This window comes from Anolis carolinensis, chromosome 2 (assembly GCF_035594765.1).
Source record: "Anolis carolinensis isolate JA03-04 chromosome 2, rAnoCar3.1.pri, whole genome shotgun sequence".
Taxonomy (NCBI): domain Eukaryota; kingdom Metazoa; phylum Chordata; class Lepidosauria; order Squamata; family Dactyloidae; genus Anolis; species Anolis carolinensis.
The window spans coordinates 72,469,989-72,490,455 of record NC_085842.1 but is presented as its reverse complement, the minus strand read 5'-3'; the positions used below and the strand labels follow the sequence as shown (position 1 = coordinate 72,490,455).

The following is a 20,467-nucleotide window of genomic DNA, read 5'->3' as shown; positions in this document are numbered from 1 at the left end:
TAGGCCTACAAATAAAGAAGGTGGTATTTCAGATTCACTACCATATTACATATATGAATGAGTAATACTCCCCTAAGGAGTAGGGGGCTGCCTCATCCCAGGGTTGTCTGTTAAATGCAAATTCTTCCCTCTTGAAACTATTTGCATACTATAAAATATAACTTATGTGAAAAATTGAGTATAGTTTTTTTTTATATAAAAACAGAGTTTAGAATTCAGCAGAGATTCTTGAGATATGACTGCCCCTCGTTCTCAGAAAAGTGGAAGAATTAGTGGGCATTTGTTGGAACGATCTGTAGGACAATAATCTCCCTCAATTCCTCATGTCAACTTGCTTAGTTCAGCCTAAAGGCACCAGATCCCACCTGATCTTGGAAGATAAAACTAAGTCAGCTTTAGTTAGTACTTGGATGGGAGAGCACCCATTAATATTAGGTTCTGTTGGGTACATACTTTTGAGTATGCCTTCCCTAAGAAAACTGTATGAAATTCATGGGATCACCATATGTCAATAGAACATTTGAAGGCTCATGTACACCCCCTCCTCTCATATATGGAGGAATCGAGAATTTTGGTTTAAATAACAAAGCTATTGCAATGGGAGAAGGGAGTCTCTTTAGAAGTTAGTTGGACAACTGGAAACAAACTTCAAATGAAAACTGAATGATCTTCTTAAAAAGAGATTCTGTTTTTTAATCAGTGGATCTTTATTCTTATTTCACATGAAAGTATCTCAATAGTCACAAAAATGTATTTTTTTCCCTTGCATCTTACTATGACATAGTTAATTCTGATTGGAGTACAGAGACTTTGTTGGCAAGATGCCTATTTTGTGATAAAGTTCTCAGACTGTATGCTTTTATAACACAAAGTACAATTCTCTTTTGCATCATGGCTTGATTGCTATAATAGGTGGAGGCTGGATATATGCTCCAGATCCAGATACAAAGTATGCCAAACCAGAGTACTGTAGGAGTCACAGAATCCATGTTTGCTGTGGATGGAGTTATAATGTGGAATTAAATTGTGGGATTTACTGCCACAAGGCATACTGAATGTTTCCAATGTATACAGTTTTAAAGTGAGATTATATATGTACAGGTAAGGGTCAACACTGGCTACTAATCAAGGTGCCCATATATCACCTTCCACACACTGGGGAACACAAAATAGAAGATGAAGTTGCATTTGTATCCTGTGGGTGGGCTTTCCATGAGCAACACTTCACATACTGTGTAAACTGAATTTTGGATTGGATTTTGGAGTGATCCAGCATGGCTTTTCTTATGTTCATCATGTGTCACTTTGGCTGGACTTCATTTAGTGGGTCAAGTCCAGATATAGTGATGCTTTGAGTAAACCCACCAAAATAAATGGGATTCATTCTAATCAATCATGAATACCTTGCCCCTTTACTAAAATGTTTTGTTTAGCCAATGACTGCTACCTTAACACTATGAGAGTGCTTTGCAAATATCAGCCAGCCTTTTGAAAGCAACCTGTCTTTTATTTGTTGTAGAATTGCTCAGAAGCAGTGTTGTGCCTCGTATTTAAAGGAAAACAGTTGCATTGCTGGAATGATTGCTGCCAGAGAAGGTGATGTGTGTGAACCAGATGAAAGTGATACCTGTGGAGGATCATTTTATAAGGCAAGATACTCTACTGAAACCTTTGTAGCAGCACTGCTAATATGAATCAGCTCAAGCGCCTGCAATTAAAAATGTTTGGCATGTGTGATTTGATTTTTGCTTAATCGCAAGGCATCAGGCAGGAAATGGAAATTTCACTTACCTAAGCATTTTGGCTGCCCCCGTTAATTTCTTGGCTGTACGAGATGTGCAGTTTTGAATTTCAGAGCTTTTGTGCAGTTCATGCTCTTTAAAAAAAAATCTAATTGATAAGAATTTCATTAATGCCTTGGCTATCTCAAGTAGTTTTTAAAAACCTTATTACAGACAATCAGGAAAGTTAATTACTTCAGTTTTTTCTCCCCTTTTAAATGTATTTGTTGGCCTGAAACTGAAGTGAGTAGTTAAAGTGACCTGACTTTGAAAAAGAAGTGATGCTTGGAATATAGAAACTCTGTCTCATAACTAAATATAGTGAAGCTGTTAAATTAAGGAATGAATCTTTGCATGGAAAACAATTGCACAGCTGCATTCAGCCCAATGAATTCTGTCCAATGGAGTTGAATTCATTTCTCTTAAGTTTAGGACCTGACTTCTTATATTCTGTACCCGCCTCCTTTTTTCACAGAACATAACCAAATGATTACCACAATTTACATAGCTATTTGATACCCCATTGTATTTTACTGTTTTTTAATATTAATTTCTTATTCAATTTAACAGTAATATGACAAACAATAAACAACATCATTCTAACTAAAACTAAACAGCAAAGGCAGAAACGAAAACAAAAACAAGAGGAAAAAGCACAAGAACCAAAAATGAAAATACCCTATTTTATTGCTGCAGCTGGAAATGTATTAATCCCACCTGAAATTGTAATATCAAAATGGATTACAAATACCCAAAACATAAGGCCATTAAGGATACAAGACAGGGTTCAATTTACTGGGGGTGCTTTTTATTCCTACAGAATAATATCATTTTTAGATGAGAACTTCTGTTTTTTAAAAAACAATTCAAGCTGCTGTGCAGAGATTTATTTTACAGATCGCTTTTCTGTTATGGATGTCAGAGCCTGGAAATGTTAACTTTTTTGCACTACAGTTCCCTGTCCTCACCACTGAAGTGTTCATGCTGGTTTGAGATATTGGGGTTGTACATTATTTATTTATTTATTTATTTATTTACAGTATTTATATTCCGCCCTTCTCACCCCGAAGGGGACTCAGGGCGGATTACAATGAACACATATATGGCAAACATTCAATGCCAACAGACAAACAACATTCAGTTTTAGACAGACACAGAGGCATTTTAACATCTTTCCAGCTTCACAATTCTGGCCACAGGGGGAGCTGTTGCTTTACCGTCCATTGGTGGCTGTTCTTCCTCATTCTTTTCCTCGTGAGCAGTTTTATGGTGTTGTAGATTAGTTAAATTAGCCTCCTGCATAAAGCGTACCTAAATTTTCCCTACTTGACAGATGCAACTGTCTTTCGGGGCTGCTAGGTCAACAGCAAGCCGGGGCTATTTTTTTTTAATGGTCAGAGGCTTAACCCGACCCGGGCTTTGAACTCATGACCTCTCGGTCAGTAGTGATTTATAGCAGCTGGTTACTAGCCAGCTGCGCCACAGCCCGGCGCAGCTGGCTTATTGCATGTCACTTGAGTCAACAAGTAGAGTACTGCATTGCATATTTACCATACATCACAAAGCTTTAAGTTTTTCCTTTAGAGATTGTAGAACACTATAGTTCACATGACTTTACCAGTGCAAGTGGATTTAATAGCTTCCTAATGTTTTTTATGGTGACCTCTTGCAATAGGAAACACACTTTATATATGTGTTTTCTAAGCTTCTGCGGATAGTCTAGATTCTACTTAAAAATCTCCACCACACTTCACGGCAGTGTACTCCTCTTTTGAACAACAGCTCTTACCATCAGGAAGTTCTTTCAAATATTTAGATGAAATCTCTTTTCCTGAAGTTTGGATCCATTGCTCCATATTTTCTGGATCAGCAAAACAACAACAACAAAAAAACAAGCTTGTTCCATTTTTCATGAAGAGGTCTAGCTTTTGTTGCTATTTTCCTTTAGAGGACAGCAAGTTTGGCTGTTAATATGGGAAATATGGCAACATACATGTTGAGTCTTGGAGAAATTGGCAAATGGAAAGACTATACCTGATTGGGTGCTTAAGTCATCTATTTGCCAGAATGGCAATGAAAGTAGTTATTTGGGCATAAGTAGTCATCATAACCCTGGCTCGTTTGCATCTAATTGAGGAAATACATTGAAAAACATTAAAAATAATGTCTCTTCTATTTCTTGGGATTTACTTTATATCATGTTGTATCTAGTGGAAAATATGTGTTGATGTAAGGATGCTCTTATTAATCCTTTTTATTTGTTGGAAATTATGTGAATTTCTGCAGTTTGTTGTGACTTGATTTAACAATCTGCAAATAGAATAATAAACTGGATGCCTTGGAGGTAACTATAATTACCTGCTGAAATAAATTAACTTTCTCAGTAAGAAACAACAGGTCTATTATACTTGAATTGTCAGTTTCTAAATATCTTCCCAAATAGCTATGGGTGATCAAACATTTACTAGTAAGGACAGGTCAACTGTCATGTTACTTGATGTAATTTTTGCCGCAGACTACAAGGAATTCTATTTATGGGAGACTATGATTATAAAGCTGTTGTGCTGGAAATGATGTTTGGAAGAATGATGTACCCCATAAAAACCTCATTATCTTCTGCCTCTCCAGCTGTTAAATCATTTGCAGCTCCATCGAAGAGTTGGTTCACACAGGTAGATCTGACAAGAGAGCCGAGGAGGAAACTGAACTACAGCACTCTGACCTAATATACCCAGGGCCTAAAAAAATAAGCCAGAAGGTATAGCATTTATCACATCAGTCAGTTGTTTTAGGCTCTTCCATTTGAAAACCACTTATCCCGTACTTGGAAAATTAGCAGAATAGCAAGCACTCTTTTGCACCATCATTACATTTCTGCTTTAGTAACACCAATTCCAGTGTTAGTTTCCTTGCACTTGAAATATAGCAACAGCATTTTCACTAATTTATTTGTTTTCTATTTTGCTCCATGATTCGTGTTTTTTTAAACATGGGAAGCCCTAATTGTGCAATTACATAATGGTTATTTAATGGAACTACATTGTTTTCTATCTGCACTGGGAAGCTGAACACACACTATGTCATTTCTACAATTCTCTCTCTCCCCTGGCCCAACTTTTGTATATTAACTCTTTAAACCTTTCTGTATCCTATCATTCCTCTGCACATTAAACTTTAATAGAATTACATTGAAACTGGACTATTGTATTACTCCTCTAATTGAAAAATAATGTAAAGATAAGCATACCAAAGAATGATCATAGATGTGTTTTCTTGGGAACTTTTGGGAATCCCAATGTCTTCCCAGCCCAACCATCAACAGTAATCTAAGGGTTCCCTGCCGGAGATCTCTGGGGTATCCCCAAGGAAGAAGCAATAAAACCACACTCATACCACATTCACGGTGCTTCTAAAATCACGTTAAAGCATTCACATCCACATCCTAAAGCAGGACGGGATGAGTGGTCATTAATGGATCGTTTCAAGTTGTAAAATAATACATTTTCAAGTGGCTTAACAATGGTACAGTTCCAGGAGGGACAAGATGTAATCCAAGAAATTCTAGATAAAGATAGAACTAACACAGTGCTATTGTGGTATAAGACACACAATGTGATACAGTGGCCTGAATGTTGGATTAGAACTCTGCTCAGCCTTGGAAGCCTGCTAGGTGATTTTGAGCAAATCAGTTTCTTAGCCAGCCTCAGCGGAAGGCAATATCAGAAGCCCCTCTGAACAAATCTTGCCAAGAAAAATTCATAAGTCAGAAACTTGAAGGCACAAAGCCACAATATGGTATAATAGTGTCATATGATAGGTGCCAATCACACTACCTGACAACTGCAATATTTTAAGAGTTGTATGATCATAATGCCTGGGGATAATGGAACTTATGAAGAACACGGAGATGGAAAGCAATAGCAAATTGCAACAGCAAGGTTTTTTCCCTTCCCACTTTCACAATATCTGCCAATAAACTCTTTTCTCACAATATTTGGAAAGCCCTGATTTGGATGTTGCTAAGCTGTTGAGTGCTTTCCCCAAACCCTCCCTAAACTGGTATGTACCCTATTTCATGTACATGATTCTCGACCATTCACAGTGGTGGCTGTAAGCTGCATTTACAGTGCTTCCAGATCGCATTCTCTCCCTCCCTCCCTCCCTCTTCCCCCCCTTATAAAAAATCACACTCAGATGAGAAATAACTGTTCAACATTTCTCAGCTTTGCTGAGGAATTACTGTTGATACTATACTTGGCAGCTAAGTGAAGCCTTTCTCTGCCTTGTCAGATAGAATATCTTGTGAAGAGTAGGTGATGCTTCAGTTTTTCAGAAAGTCACTGATGTGCAGGAATATGAACGGTTATTGCTAGCCCAGCTCAGAAGGTAGAAATGTCTCAGTGAAGCAAAAGTGTTCCATAATATTCTGCCAGTTCAAGTATCATATAATTAGTTATTTCTCTTCTTAAGATGGGGCTTCTCTCAAATCTCCTGTGGACTGCATTCTGGAAAGCCTAGAAATTGGACTACAACCAGTTGCTGTTTGGGGTTTCTGGTAGTTATAGTCTAAAGGAGTTACTTTTTCCAACACTGGTGAAAGCTAGATATGTGCAACTAAAGAAGAAGCAACTAAAGCTGCCTGTAGCAGGAAATGGCAGCCAGTCCATTTGATGCTTAGAAACCTTTCTAGGATTCAAGCACAATCATGCAACATGCCACACTGCAGATCTGATCTAAGACAGTTTGTTGCCTGAGGTGAAAGACAATGTGCCTTCAAATGTTCTACACACAAAAGCTTATTGAACTGCAGTTGAATTTTACACTGATTATAGGATGGTATCTGACCCGAGGAATCAAGGAGATGGCTAATTAGCAGTCATCTTTCTACCTAATAGTTAGGTTAGGCTTTCTGCCAGCTCTTGATGGCCTTTTTGCCCTTCTTGTTTACTGTCTGATTTGTTACCCTGTAGTATCCTTCTTTGTCCAATACTTGGTAGCAGTAGAAGAGAGAATTTCAGCAAGTCTTTCTTGTTACTTAGTTGTGAAATTTCACATTCTACAGACACTTAAAGGTTCAACCATTGTTTCCAATTTGCACTCTAGCAACTTAGGATCTCATCACATGGGGCTTTTGCCCCGTCTTATGACGCTTCCAGGATGGAGCTTGCCAGAGCCCCTCATATGATGCAAGGCTACTTCTGGTGGGGCTCCGTCCTGGCAGTGTCATAGGACAGAGCTCTGAGAACACAATTGGCTACCCGTGTTCTCATTACCTAAGCAGGGGACAGCACGAGGGAAGCCATGCAGTGATAGTTTCCCCTCTGTGATGGGGAAGGGGGCAATGTAGGGTACTTAATGCCAGTTTCCTCCACTGCTTGATAGATTTACCCTGCTGCCCGATGTATTCCCTTGCTGCCCACTGTTCCCCAACTTAAAGATATCTGTGTGATGTCAAAAATCTGGTGGGAAAACAGGAAGAGCCTTCTCAATGGCTACTCCCAGACTTTAGAAGTCAACACAGGAAGGTAAAGACCCCTTTGATTTGGTAGGCATTGCATGGCTGGTTGCCTTGCACAATGTGCTGGATTTTCTATTTGCTGTTTTCCTTTGAATACTTTATGTTTTTAGAAGATTTAATTTTTTGATATTTTAATTACATTTTAAACTTTTATACATTGTGAATGTTTAGTTATGTTTCTTTTAACTGTTGTAAACTGCAATCAAACTGAGTAATAATGCTGTTCCTAATGCTCCTCCTGATTATGATGCATGTCCCCAGATAAACAATGTAATGCAAAATGAATAGAATTGAGAATTGAGAATCTGGTGTGCAAAGGAGATCTGATGGGGAGGTTATAATTTGAACAAGATGCTATACTGTAGGACAGGGGTGTCAAATTCATTTTCACCGAGGGCTACATCAGCCTTATGGTTGTCTTCAAAGGGCTAGTTGCAACTGTAAGATTGTATGAATGCAACTATGTTGCCCTGGCACTGAAAGCTTTGCAGTCCACATAAAATGACGTGGTGGGCTGGATGTGGCCTGTGAGGCTTGCATTTGACACATTTATGGCAAGATTCTGATGTTAAGTAGTGAAAATAGTAAATGTGTGTTTTTTTTTGTCAAAATGTGTGTAGAAAATTTTCATTTTAGTGGGGGCAGAATTCTCACTGAAGGACAAAACCTTCATTTGCCACCCTCACCCCATAGCTACACCCCTTAGTTAGTAGCAACTGGAGGCTTCGATGTCAGTGGGACATTGAATCCATATTAAATTTTAGTTGAAGATCGTTATCTAAAATGCTTAACTTTAACCCCAACAGTTTCAGTAGCATGGTCAGGCCCTTTCAAATACACATTATAAATCTGGGGCAAATTTGCCATCTTATTCATATTGGAAACTGCCACTGCTCATGCCCTTCCAGTTTTGTTGTGAGGATAAAAGCTGTGAGGACATAGTCTGTATGTTGCCCTGAACAAAGATAAGGTAAATATGTTGGGAGCATATTTTCCCTCAAATCAAAAAGGAATGAAAACAGATTAAAACAAATGCATCGAATTACCCAGTTAGTAAAATAACAAAAGACAGAAAAGAGCAAAATACCTGTTAAAACAATTAAAGATCCACTGAGCAATAAGAAACAGTTCAGTACTGCAGGTTAAAAGACATATCAGTGCAGAAGCTAAAAAATGTCAGTCTCAAAGCCCTCCTAAATGGAGTAGTTTTAACCATCTGGAAGAAAGCTGTTAATAAAGAAGCAAGACAGGTTCTCAGGCAAAAGTTCCCACACCTATGTATGGCCATGGAAAAATAAATACAATAATATATAAATTAGGCAAACAGATCTGGCCCAAGTGATGTTTGATGTACAGTAGTACCTTTCTACTTTCTCCCATTGGAATGAAAGGTTAATATCCTTTTATTTTCTCTCATGTAAATGAAAGTTTGTTACTCTTGGTGTGTATATGCGCAAATTATAATTGAATACACTTTGGTGGAAAAAAATGAAACCTATAACTCTATGTTGATGTGGAGTGGCATATTGGTACTATTCCTGTCTCTGTGTGTATTTGGCAAAGCTTAGAAAAGTTACTCTTGCAAAATCTCCTAAGAGCTTTGCTGTTTGAGGGATACTGGGATTTGTATTTCAAAAAAGTAACATTTCCAAAGTGTGTTGCTGAATCAGTGTCACAAATACATTTCCATCACCAGCATGCAAAATGGTTGGAACCACTCCAGCCACAAAAAGAAAGGCTTACATTCAGTGAAACTACTGCCTCTGTGGTGTTCATGGTCCCTATCTCTTACAGCAATGCTGTGACTGCTGCACAGTGGGCTTGCGAGTCAAAAATGAGGGTCAAAGCTGCGAGTCTAACCCAAATCTTGGCTATCCTTGCAACCACATGATGCTTTCCTGTTGTGAAGGAGAAGACCATCTTAATCCTCCGGAGCTAAAGAGACACCCTGAACCACTGTCAACAGTGACGCCTGAGAAACGTAAGTGTTGCATTCTTAAATACAGGAAACAGAATGTGAGTCCCAGTCTTCTCACTCCATAAAAAGAATCAACCTGATGGTAGACATATAGACAAGGATTCCACTGACAGGCTAAGGGAACTTGCCATTTCCAAGAGATTTAGTTGCTTCCCAAGTGTTATAGCAGTCATTTGCTGTGAGCAGCACCTGATTCTGCTCCCGTCTTATCTGTGTATGGCTTATTTCAACACTTTTTGAAAGTGTCCTGTTTTACCGAGAGGCCGAGCCAATGTTGCACAGGGAATGTTAATGACACTATATGCTTGTGTGTTTGACAGCATACAAAACATGTTATGAGCATATATATCATGGAACATGACATCTGTTCGCTGAGACAGAACACATCTGAAGTCATATATGCAGTACTTGATGTATATGATACATCAAATATAGAAGAATCAGGACATCTGCTTCAATACAATCACATTTTTTAATTTTTCCTTCTCTAAAGTCTCTGTTCATCAAAGGCCAAATACTCCTTGCAAATGTAAGAAGTTTACACTTCCCTTTCTCATTCCTGCTCTGCACCCACAAATATCTTTGCCTTAATATCTTGATTCAAGGCTGCCCAGTTTGCCTAGTGTTGACAAATGGACAACTTTCAACCTTAAAATATCAAGCCAGTTACAACATAGACCAACTGTGGAAGAAATGAGATCTCTCTCCCCCCCCCCCTCTTTTTTTTTTTTTAAAAAAATCAAAACAACCACTTCTTTAGAGGTCCTTTCATTCTTTAAAAACTTGTACCCTGAGTATACTGCTATGCTAGCTGCAAATAAATAATCTAAGTGAAGGGATATTGTGTACTGTCAAACAGTAGTAGAATTTCTTGCAGTTGTTTTTGGGACAGAAAGATATCTGATTGCACTGTAAAATAAGAGTATATGATGCATTTCCAATATGCTGAGAAATAAAACTATTGGCTCTGTATATGCATAAAACTGTATTTATCCCACGTGAGTTTCAGTTACCATGGTATATGAGTTGGGTGGAAAATGTGCTTCACAGATTATCTGTTATCAATAGAGCTTTCTCAGAATACAATTGCTTAACTTGCAAATGCAAGATGATCCTAGGACCTTATAATCTTATTGCTTGATAATTTATGTGATTTGAGAAATATGTGCTTGTGTGTGTGCACAAGCATGCATGAATGTCCCTTTAAGTCACCGATTGAATTGTAGAAACCCCATAAGGTTTTCTTAGTGAAGGAATACTCTGAAGTGCTTGCCACTACCTTCCTCTGAAATATAATCTACAATACCTAATACTGCCTGGTGTTCCCCCATCTTTAGACTAACCAGGCCTGTCCTTCTGAGCTTCCAAGATCAGATAGGATCTGGTTCCTTTACCCTACTTGATACATATCATTTGACAGGTGTTAATATGAATTGTCTAAAAGAGTTTAGGTAACTGAGGAAAACAACACTAGGGCTGTGAACAGATCCATTTTTCAAAATGAGCTAAAACTGGTTGAGTTCTTTTGGCCAGGCATATCAGCACGGGCGCCACTGCCATTTTTTTCAGCCTTAATAGACCACGAAGCTGCATACCATGGCTACTTTCGGTTTCATTTTCATTTTCGGTTCACATGGAGCGCAGAAAAGCAGCCGCATGCCTGCACGGGGGTTTCCCTGTAAGCCCTGCCTGTTGAGCCAATCAGAACAGAAGAAAGCCATGTTGTGTCTTTCAGCCAAGCTGGGCCTCCATTTTTCTGTTGTGAGCAGGCTTCTGAGAAAGACAGATTATGCTCCAATCCTCTGGTGATCTAAAGTGCTAATAGCAGCTCTGCACTGCTTGCCTTGCTTTTTAATCTGAATAGCAATAAAAAAGCATTTACTTAAGAAACTGCCGCCGATGATGCCCTTCACACAACACAAGCTTCAAATGTGGTGTAGAGATATCTTGGCATTTCTAAAGCTGCCATAAAATGAGGCGTGCCCAGCCACGAGTTGCTGTGGCATCGTCCTAAATGGGTTTTTGTTTGTGGAGGCAAGTATGAATGTTGTAATTAGTTACCTTGATTAGCACTGAATGGGCTTGCAGCTTCATAGCATGGTTGTTTCCTCTCTGGGAGAATCCTTTGTTTGGACGTGTTAACTAGCTATGGTTGTTTCCTGTCTGGAATACCCTTATTTTCAAAGTGTTGTTCTTTATTTACTGTCCAGAGTGTAGAGTTTTTTTTAATGCTGGCTGCTAGGTTTTGTTCAGGAACCCAATAATAATAATAATAATAATAATAATAATAATAATAATAATAATAATAATAATACGGTTTTCTGGCATTGTATATTTCTGCCGCTTCTGTGACTGTTCATTTGGGGCTTGATGATTCCGTAGCCCACTTGTCAATGGATGTCCAGAATCAGCAGCATCCACCGCGGTCCTTTTTATCCTGGGCGACGACCGAGCCAGTATAGACTTCGTTTGGGTTTGTTTCTCCATAATGCTAATGGGTTAGGTGCTCTTAGTTCTGCTCCTCAGCTGAGGCCTCTCTGGCTAGGTTGGACCTACCGGTAGTTACACTACCGCCAGCACAGCCCTCAGTCATCATTGGAGCAGTTAAGCCCCCCCACCACGTCAAGGTGGCACCTGAAATACAATCTCTGACCAACACTGTCCGAATTTTTAGCACTGATATCAACATGGAGTTTGGTTTGGACAAATGTTCGACAGTGGCATTGAAGAAGGGAAAAATAATTGAAAGTGAGGGCATCAATATGCCCAATGGCCAAACAATAAGGTGTCACCAGCCAGAGGCCTATAAATATCTGGGCATATTACAGCTGGACAACATCAAGCATGAACATGTGAAGACTGTGGTCAGTAAAGAATACACACAAAGGGTCAGTCAAAAGCAAGCTCAATGGAGGCAACACCATCAAGGCCATAAACACCTGGGCCATACCTGTCATAAGATATACTGCTGGCATTATAAATTGGACACAGGCGGAACTGGACAATTTGGACAGAAAAACAAGAAAACTCATGACCATTCATCATTCACTGCACCCTCGCAGTGATGTTGACCGGCTGTATCTGCCTAGAAGATCAGGGGGCAGAGGACTCTTGCAAGTAAAACAAGCAGTCAAAGAAGAAGAACATGCCCTGGCAGAATATGTAAAACAAAGTGAAGAACCTGCTTTGATTGAAGTCAAAAATCAGAAACTCCTCAAAGCACAGCAGACAAAAAACCAGTACAAGAAAACCGCACTACAAACTAGAGCTGACAGCTGGCACAACAAAACACTGCATGGAAAGTTCCTTGACAAAATTGAAGGAAAAGCTGATAAAGAGAAGACCTGGCTCTGGCTCACGAATGGGACCCTGAAGAAGGAGACAGAAGGCCTGATCCTTGCAGCCCAGGAGCAAGCCATCAGAACAAATGCAATCAAGGCCAAGATCGAAAAATCAGCTGATGACCCAAAGTGCAGACTGTGCAAGGAAACCGATGAAACCATTGATCATATCCTCAGCTGCTGTAAGAAAATTGCACAGACAGACTACAAACAGAGGCACAACTATGTGGCCCAAATGATTCATTGGAACCTATGCCTCAAGTATCACCTCCCTGCAGTTAAGAACTGGTGGGATCACAAACCTGCAAAGGTTGTGGAAAATGAACACGCAAAGATACTGTGGGACTTCCGAATCCAGACTGACAAAGTTCTGGAACACAACACACCAGACATCACAGTTGTGGAAAAGAACAAGGTTTGGATCATTGATGTCGCCATCCCAGGTGACAGTCGCATTGAAGAAAAACAACAGGAAAAACTCAGCCGCTATCAGGACCTCAAGATTGAACTTCAAAGACTCTGGCAGAAACCAGTGCAGGTGGTCCCGGTGGTGATGGGCACACTGGGTGCCGTGCCAAAAGATCTCAGCCGGCATTTGGAAACAATAGACATTGACAAAATTACGATCTGCCAACTGCAAAAGGCCACCTTACTGGGATCTGCACGCATCATCCGAAAATACATCACACAGTCCTAGACACTTGGGAAGTGTTCGACTTGTGATTTTGTGAAACGAAATCCAGCATATCTATCTTGTTTGCTGTGTCATACAACGTTGTTGTGTCAATAATAATAATAATAATAATAATAATAATAATAATAATAATGACTCTGAGCGGCAATCCTTTGTTGAGAGTTGTTAGCTGACTCTGGTTGTTTCCTGTCAGGAATATATCTAGCTGTGTTCAGCCACACGTTGGTGTAGCATAGTCTGTTGTGTTGAGTGTTGTTCTTTATTTACTGTTCTGATTTTAGAGTTTTTTAATACTTGTGTTTAATAATTGTGTTCATTTTCATGGCTCAGAGGAACACAATAAGAATAATATTATTAATAATAGTAATAATAATGACTCCTCAGCTTCCTCCCTGGGGGAATCCTTTGTTGGGAGGTGTTAGCTGGCCCTGATTGTTTCCTGTCTGGAATTCCTCTGTTTTCTGTGTTGTTCTTTATTTACTGTCCTGATTTTAGAGATTATATTGTTCTGTTTTATTATACCACAGTAATTTTTATATATTATATTTATAATCTTATATTATCTGCTTTGAACTGGATTATATGAGGCCCCTTCTACCCAGCTATATAAAATCCACACTGAAGTGGATTATATGGCAGTGTGGACTCAAGATATTCCAGTTCAAAGCAGATACTGTGGATTATCTGCCTTGGCATTCTAGGTTATATAGCTGTTTGGAAGGGTCTTGAGTCTACACTGCCATATAATCTAGTTTAAATCAGATAATCTGTTATTTTATAGGCAGTGTGGAAGAGTCCTAAGTGAACTGTGCCTGTTCCCTGGGCACCATTGTGGCTGAGGAGGTTGCTATGACACAAAGTGGGCAGAGCCTAAAGGGAGCGGGGCCTACTCTTCTGACTGGCAGCTGTGGGAGAATGGCTCTTCCTCATCCTTCTCTTCCCCCCCATAAATACCATTTGCCATCATTTGGTCCCACTCTAGGTAGATGCTTTCAGTGCAGAAATGTAAGTTTCATTCTTGCAAACAAAAATAAATATTTTTTTATTTATCTTCTTGCTGCAAGAAAGTAATTGTAAACTGCCCAGTTTTTAATGGGTGATCACAGATTAGGAGATATTATGTACAAACCCTTTATGATTTTTAAAAAAATGAAAAACTTATAAAATATGAGTAATTTATGCATAGTGGCAGTTTTGGTGCAGAAGGTGTCTAGCACAACAAACAGTATTCTCTATACCAAAACCAATATTTCTATGCAGAAAATGTGTTTGCTATTTAGAAAATAGTGGTTTTTTTTCAGGAATCTTATTTTATGCACAGAAAAGTGCATTTCCACTATGGAACAAGTCCCAAATAACAAAGCTTCTCACCTATCTTGGATTGTCCTCATTAGAGTTTCCTAGCACCAAAAATAAATCTATATGGACTCTCTTTTCTTCTAATGTGAACCATTTGGTTTGTGTCTAGAGTGACTCTCAAGCAATAGATAATAAGTTTTGGTGGGGCTCATTCAGCTTTGGTTTTTTTTAATGCTAGATGCATGGAAATGTTTCTATTAAAATTATGACTGCTCTCATAGTTTGGAAATGCAGTATTTCCAGCTGTCACCATGTAGGTTCTGATCATTTCCCCCTTTCCAGTTCTTTTACCTTCAGGGGCTGTGCAACTGCATTATATTACTTTAATTTCCCATAAATTATGCTTTTAGAGATCATAAAGTAATTAATGCAGCATGCTTTTATTTTCATGTTTAATTGGGTTTTACATAAAAGAGAGCACAGTAATATATTACAACAAAATTCATGTCAGGAAATATGTGGAAAAGGAAGATGGATATTTAATTAATATCTGTTTTATTTTATTTTTTAAAGTCAAGGTTGGTACGTTGAATTTCTAACATATTCACAATAAGGCATCTCTAAATATGTAATATTACTTTATTACAAAAGGGGGAATGAAAAAACTTTAGCCTTATGGACAATCATAGCCCTCAACCTGATCTCATGTGCTTACATGTTGTGCTTGGCCTAATTTCTAAAGCCCTCAGCAAGTCTGCTTTATCTCTTCCCTAGCATCCAGCTAGATCAAAAAGAATAACAGAAGAAATGGTATCCCTTCAGTAGCTACATGACCAATTGAGAGGAGCTGTACCTCCTGTAATAAAATGGAAGATTAAAAAAGATATAGTCAATTGGAAAATATTGAATCTATCACCTTTAGGCAGGATCGCAAGTATAAAGATGAATGTCCTACTGAAAATGGTCTTCTTTTTTCAAAATTTGCCGATAATAAGAAATAAAAAAACAATAAAGGATTGGAACAGAGACATTTTGAAGTATATAGGGCAAGGGAAAAAAATGAGGATTAGTTTCAAAAACTTGACAGAAGCAAAGAATAGAGGTAGTCTAGCCATGCCAGATTTAAAGTTATATTTTGAAGCAAGTGCCCTAACATGGATTAGAGATTGGACAAAATTGGAAAAAGAAGAAATTCTAAATTTGGAAGGGATAGAATTAAGACTGGGATGGCACGCATACCTCTGGAATGGTAAAACAAAAAAGGAAAAAAAATGGTAACCATTTCATGAGATCTGCCCTATTTAAAATATGGGGAAAGTACAAAAAGAGGCTCTATGATAAAACACCACTATGGCTATCACCCCTGGAAGCCACACAGAGGAGAGTGATGGGCTGGAATAACTGACCCAAATACAAAGACCTATTGAAGAAACAAGAAGGAGAATGGCTGATGAAAACACAACAGGAAATGAAAACATTTAATAAAAGTATCTCTTGGTTCCAATACTGGCAAATAAAAAACAATTCGTATTAGATAAAGAGTTAGGATTTTCAGAGAAGGAGGCATTTTGGGATAGAATAATGATGTTAGAGAAAAAAAAATGATCTATAAAAAATTACTGGAATGGAGTACAGAGGTGGATGGAATGAAGAACCACCTGAAAAAATGGACAGAAAATATAGGCAGACCAATTGGAAGGAAAAAATGGAAAGAAATTTGGAATAAAAAATTAAAATATATGCATGCAATAGACCTAAAAGAAAGTTGGATAAAGATGGCATATAGGTGGTACATGACACTGAAGAAATTGGGAAAATGTTATAAAAATATAAACACACAATGTTGGAAATGTGGGGAGAACAAAGGAACCCTGTACCATATGTGATGTCCATGTAAAAAAATAAATAAAGGTTATTTGGAAAACATCCAGGAAAAGATGCAGAAAATGTTACAAATGAAGATCCCACTGAGACCAGAAATATTTTTATTAGGTATGAATGACCAAAAAGTAGATGAAAACAAGGATAAACTTCTCTTCTTACTAATGACTGCAGCAAGAATATGCTATGCCAGACTATGGAAAAAGAAGGAAATATCTGAAGAAGAAGAATGGATAATAAAAATCTTAGAAATAAGGAATATGGATAGGCTTACCTATCTAATCTCCAAAAATAAGGGGAACCCAATGAAAGAGATGAACTGGAATCAAATCACAGAATATCTTAAACATGACTATAAGAAGATAAAGATATGAGGAGGAACAGATTATATACCCAAAGAGAAAGAAAAAGATATCGGGGAGTGATCGAAAAGGAAAGTAAATGAAGAAGGAAAAGGCATAAACCTCATGGAAGACAACGGGAAGCCATAATAACATTTTCTCTTTCTTTCTTTCTTTCTTTCTTTCTTTCTTTCTTTCTTTCTTTCTTTCTTTCTTTCTTTCTTTCTTTCATGTCTATCTTTGCTCCCCCTCTTTCTTTCCCTATCCTTTGCTTTTTGTTTCTATTCCTCTCTCACGTCTTCTTCCACTTTTTCTTCATTTCTCTTTTTACTACTATTTTTTCTCTCTTGTTTTTTTTGTTTTGTTTTTCTCTCTCTTTCTTTTGTGATTTTATTATATGTGGAAAACTGCTAATAAAGATTATTTAAAAAATAATAAATAGGGTATGCAATTTTTGAGATAATAATCTAAGTGTTAAGAAGTTCATGGCGAAATTCAAAAAGTATCACACTTACCTCAAGCTATGATAATTCTAAAGCCAATAGTGACATGCACTTTTATAGTTAATCGCCTTTGTAATCAATACTCAATACTCAACTTCATCAGCATTTATCAAGAGAACAAGCATGCACACATGGTTTGAAAACCAATATACCACGATACAAGCTAAATAAATCATTTTAACTGTGCACTAAACAGATTGACATGGGTGTACAAGAATGATGAACAGAGTTTTATTGTGGGGGTTTTCCCGCCTCCTCCATTCCACTTCCCCTGGTAAGTAACTCCTTTGGGGTGAGGAAGGAAGCCCTTAGAGCAGCTGATGAGCTTGGTTAGGGGCTGTGCCTGAGGGGAGAGGAGGGGCCTTCTGCTCATGATAGAATTTACTATCTAATACAGTGGTTCTTAACCTGTGGATCTCCAGTTGTTTTGGTCTTCAACTTCCAGAAATCCTAAAAGCTGGTAAACTGGCTGAGATTTCTGGGAGTTGTAGACCAAAACACCCGAGGACCCACAGGTTGAGAACCTCTGGTCTTGTAAAATAAATTATTGCCATAATCTTTAATTATGTTGGAAATGTAACTGTATTGTTAATTCCAGCTCTGAATGTTCCTGCTTTAACTTTCCTTTGAATTATAGGTATAGATATTAATTATAGATATTCTTATAGCAGTATAAAACAGGCATGGATTCCCAGTCTCTTAGGACAGAGGAATTAAGTGACTTTGTTACTTGCCAACTAGTCTTGTTTCTGTCTGGGGTTCTATTAACAACTTTTGGCCACCTGAATGCTATGATGGTGGTTAATTCAAACAAAGTTAACTTCAACACTTCATTTGAGTATTTTGAATCTGAAAATATTTGTATGGGAAGTAATCAGACTTTTTATTGATTTATTTATTTATTTGCGGCTCTTTTATCCCGCCTTTCTCAACCCCAGAGGGGACTCAAGGCGACTTCACAACATAGGCAATGCCTTTAAAACATAGTATAATAAAAGTAACTGCACCATTAAAACAGTGAAAGCAATTGAACCCATAAAAGTTAAAATCACGTAATCCATAGGCGTAGTCCGGAGCCATTCCATAGGTCAATTACACATCTTTTGTATCTAATTATTGCACTAGATTTTTGAAGACTTAGTCAAAAAGCCATGTCTTCGCTTTTTTGCAGGAGGTCAGGAAGGAGGGAGCTGATCTAATCTCTCTGGGGAGGGAATTCCATAGCTGAGGGTTCACCACCGAGAAGGCTATGTCTCTCGTCTCTGCCAATCGCGCCTGTGAAGAAGGCGGAGCTGAGAGCAGGGCCTCTCCAGATGATCTTAAACTCCAAGATGGTTCATAGAGGGAGATATGTCCGGGCAAGTAAGCTGGGCCAGAACTGTTTAGGGCTTTATAGGCTAAAGCCAGCTTTGATACACTTTGGTCTCTTTATTATATGCATTCGTAGATATGCAAACAAATTAGTCTGGGCAGTGAGCTTCACAACTTTATATATAGCATTGCATCTAAAGCATGACTCATTGATTCCATTACATCAGGCAAGTTAACATTTCTAACGGGGCCATATGCTAGCACTCACTGCTAGGAGAACTGGCTTCCAGTTGATGACAGGAAGGAAGGGAAGGAGGAAGGAAAGAGAGAAGGAAGGAAGGATGGAAGGAAAGAGAGGAAGGATAGAAGGAAGGATAAAGAGGGAGAGAGGGAAAGAAAGAAGGTAAGGAGGAAGGAAACAAAGAAGGAAGGAAAGACAAAGGGAAAGGAAGGAGGGAAGGATGAAAGGAAGGAAGGGAAGGAATGAAAGATGAAAGAGAAGGAAAGAAAGAAGAAAGAGGGTGAGAAGGAAGGATGGATGAAAGGGTGGAAGGGAAGGAAGGAGGGAGAAAGAAGGAGGTAAGGGAGGGAGGAAGGGAGGGAAGGAGGAAGGAAAGAGGGAAAGGAAGGATGAAAGGGTGGAAGGGAAGGAGAAAAAGGAAGGGAAGGAGGAAAGAAAGAGAGAAGGAAGGAAAGATAGCATGGTGAAAAAGAGGAGGGCCTAAGAAAAGAGCCCAAGGGGCTGCATCCGGTCCCTGGGCCTGGGTTTACCCATAGAATCATAGAATCATAGAATAGTAGAGTTGGAAGAGACCTCATGGGCCATCCAGTCCAACCCCCTGCCAAGAAGCAGGAAATTGCATTCAAAGCACCCCTGACAGATGGCCATCCAGCCTCTGTTTAAAAGCCTCCAAAGAAGGAGCCTCCACCACAGTCCGGGGGAGAGAGTTCCACTGCCGAACAGCCCTCACAGTGAGGAAGTTCAGGTGGAATCTCCTTTCCTGTAGTTTGAAGCCATTGTCCTAGTCTGCAGGGCAGCAGAAAACAAGCTTGCTCCCTCCTCCCTATGACTTCCCCTCACATATTTGTACATGGCTATCATGTCTCCTCTCAGCCTTCTCTTCTGCAGGCTAAACATGCCCAGTTCTTTAAGCCTCTCCTCATAGGGCTTGTTCTCCAGACCTTTGATCATTTTAGTTGCCCTCCTCTGGACGCTTTCCAGCTTGTCAACATCTCCCTTCAACTGTGGTGCCCAGAATTGGACGCAGTATTCCAGGTGTGGTCTGACCAAGGCAGAATAGAGGGGTAGCATGACTTCTCTGGACCTAGACGCTATTCCCCTATTGCATCTAGATCCAGGGAAGTCATACCTGCATTGCATCATATTACAATAGGAAGTGACACTTTCATAAGAATCTGTCTGCACCTCTTTACAGGCTTTGTAATTGTTAACAAATAGAATTAGTTTACATGTACAGACCTAAAGACTTACACATGTACAGCATTCGGTACTTTGTGTCATACCTTCAACCAGCTATCATTCAGATACAGTGGAGTCTTTGACTGCCTGTTCTCCTAATTACATCAACTAGGCACCTTCTGCAGGTTATTATAAGCCATAGCTGCTCACCTCCTCAGGTTAGTAGTTTATTCCCATTTATCATCACTTTTCTGAAGAGTTAAGATAAAACTAATTTCCCAATTGATAGTATACTCTAATACATCTGGTGTCTGTACTTTTTTTCCAATTCTATCATCTAGATTATGCTAAGTTACATTCTATTTGTCTATTCCCAGGCCTCACATATAAGCCTGGCCTG

General features: G+C 38.8%; 1 protein-coding gene across 5 annotated transcripts in view; it reads left to right on the top strand.

The window, feature by feature from the left end:
- fbln2 (fibulin 2) overlaps positions 1–20,467 on the top strand; it is a 222,830-nt gene that overhangs the window by 146,753 nt on the left and 55,610 nt on the right. For all 5 annotated transcript variants that reach the window (XM_062969966.1, XM_062969964.1, XM_008115563.3 and 2 more), the window contains 2 exons: positions 1,520–1,649; positions 9,094–9,280. In XM_062969966.1, coding sequence (XP_062826036.1) covers positions 1,520–1,649; positions 9,094–9,280 — 317 coding nt within the window. The remainder of the gene's footprint in view (positions 1–1,519; positions 1,650–9,093; positions 9,281–20,467) is intronic.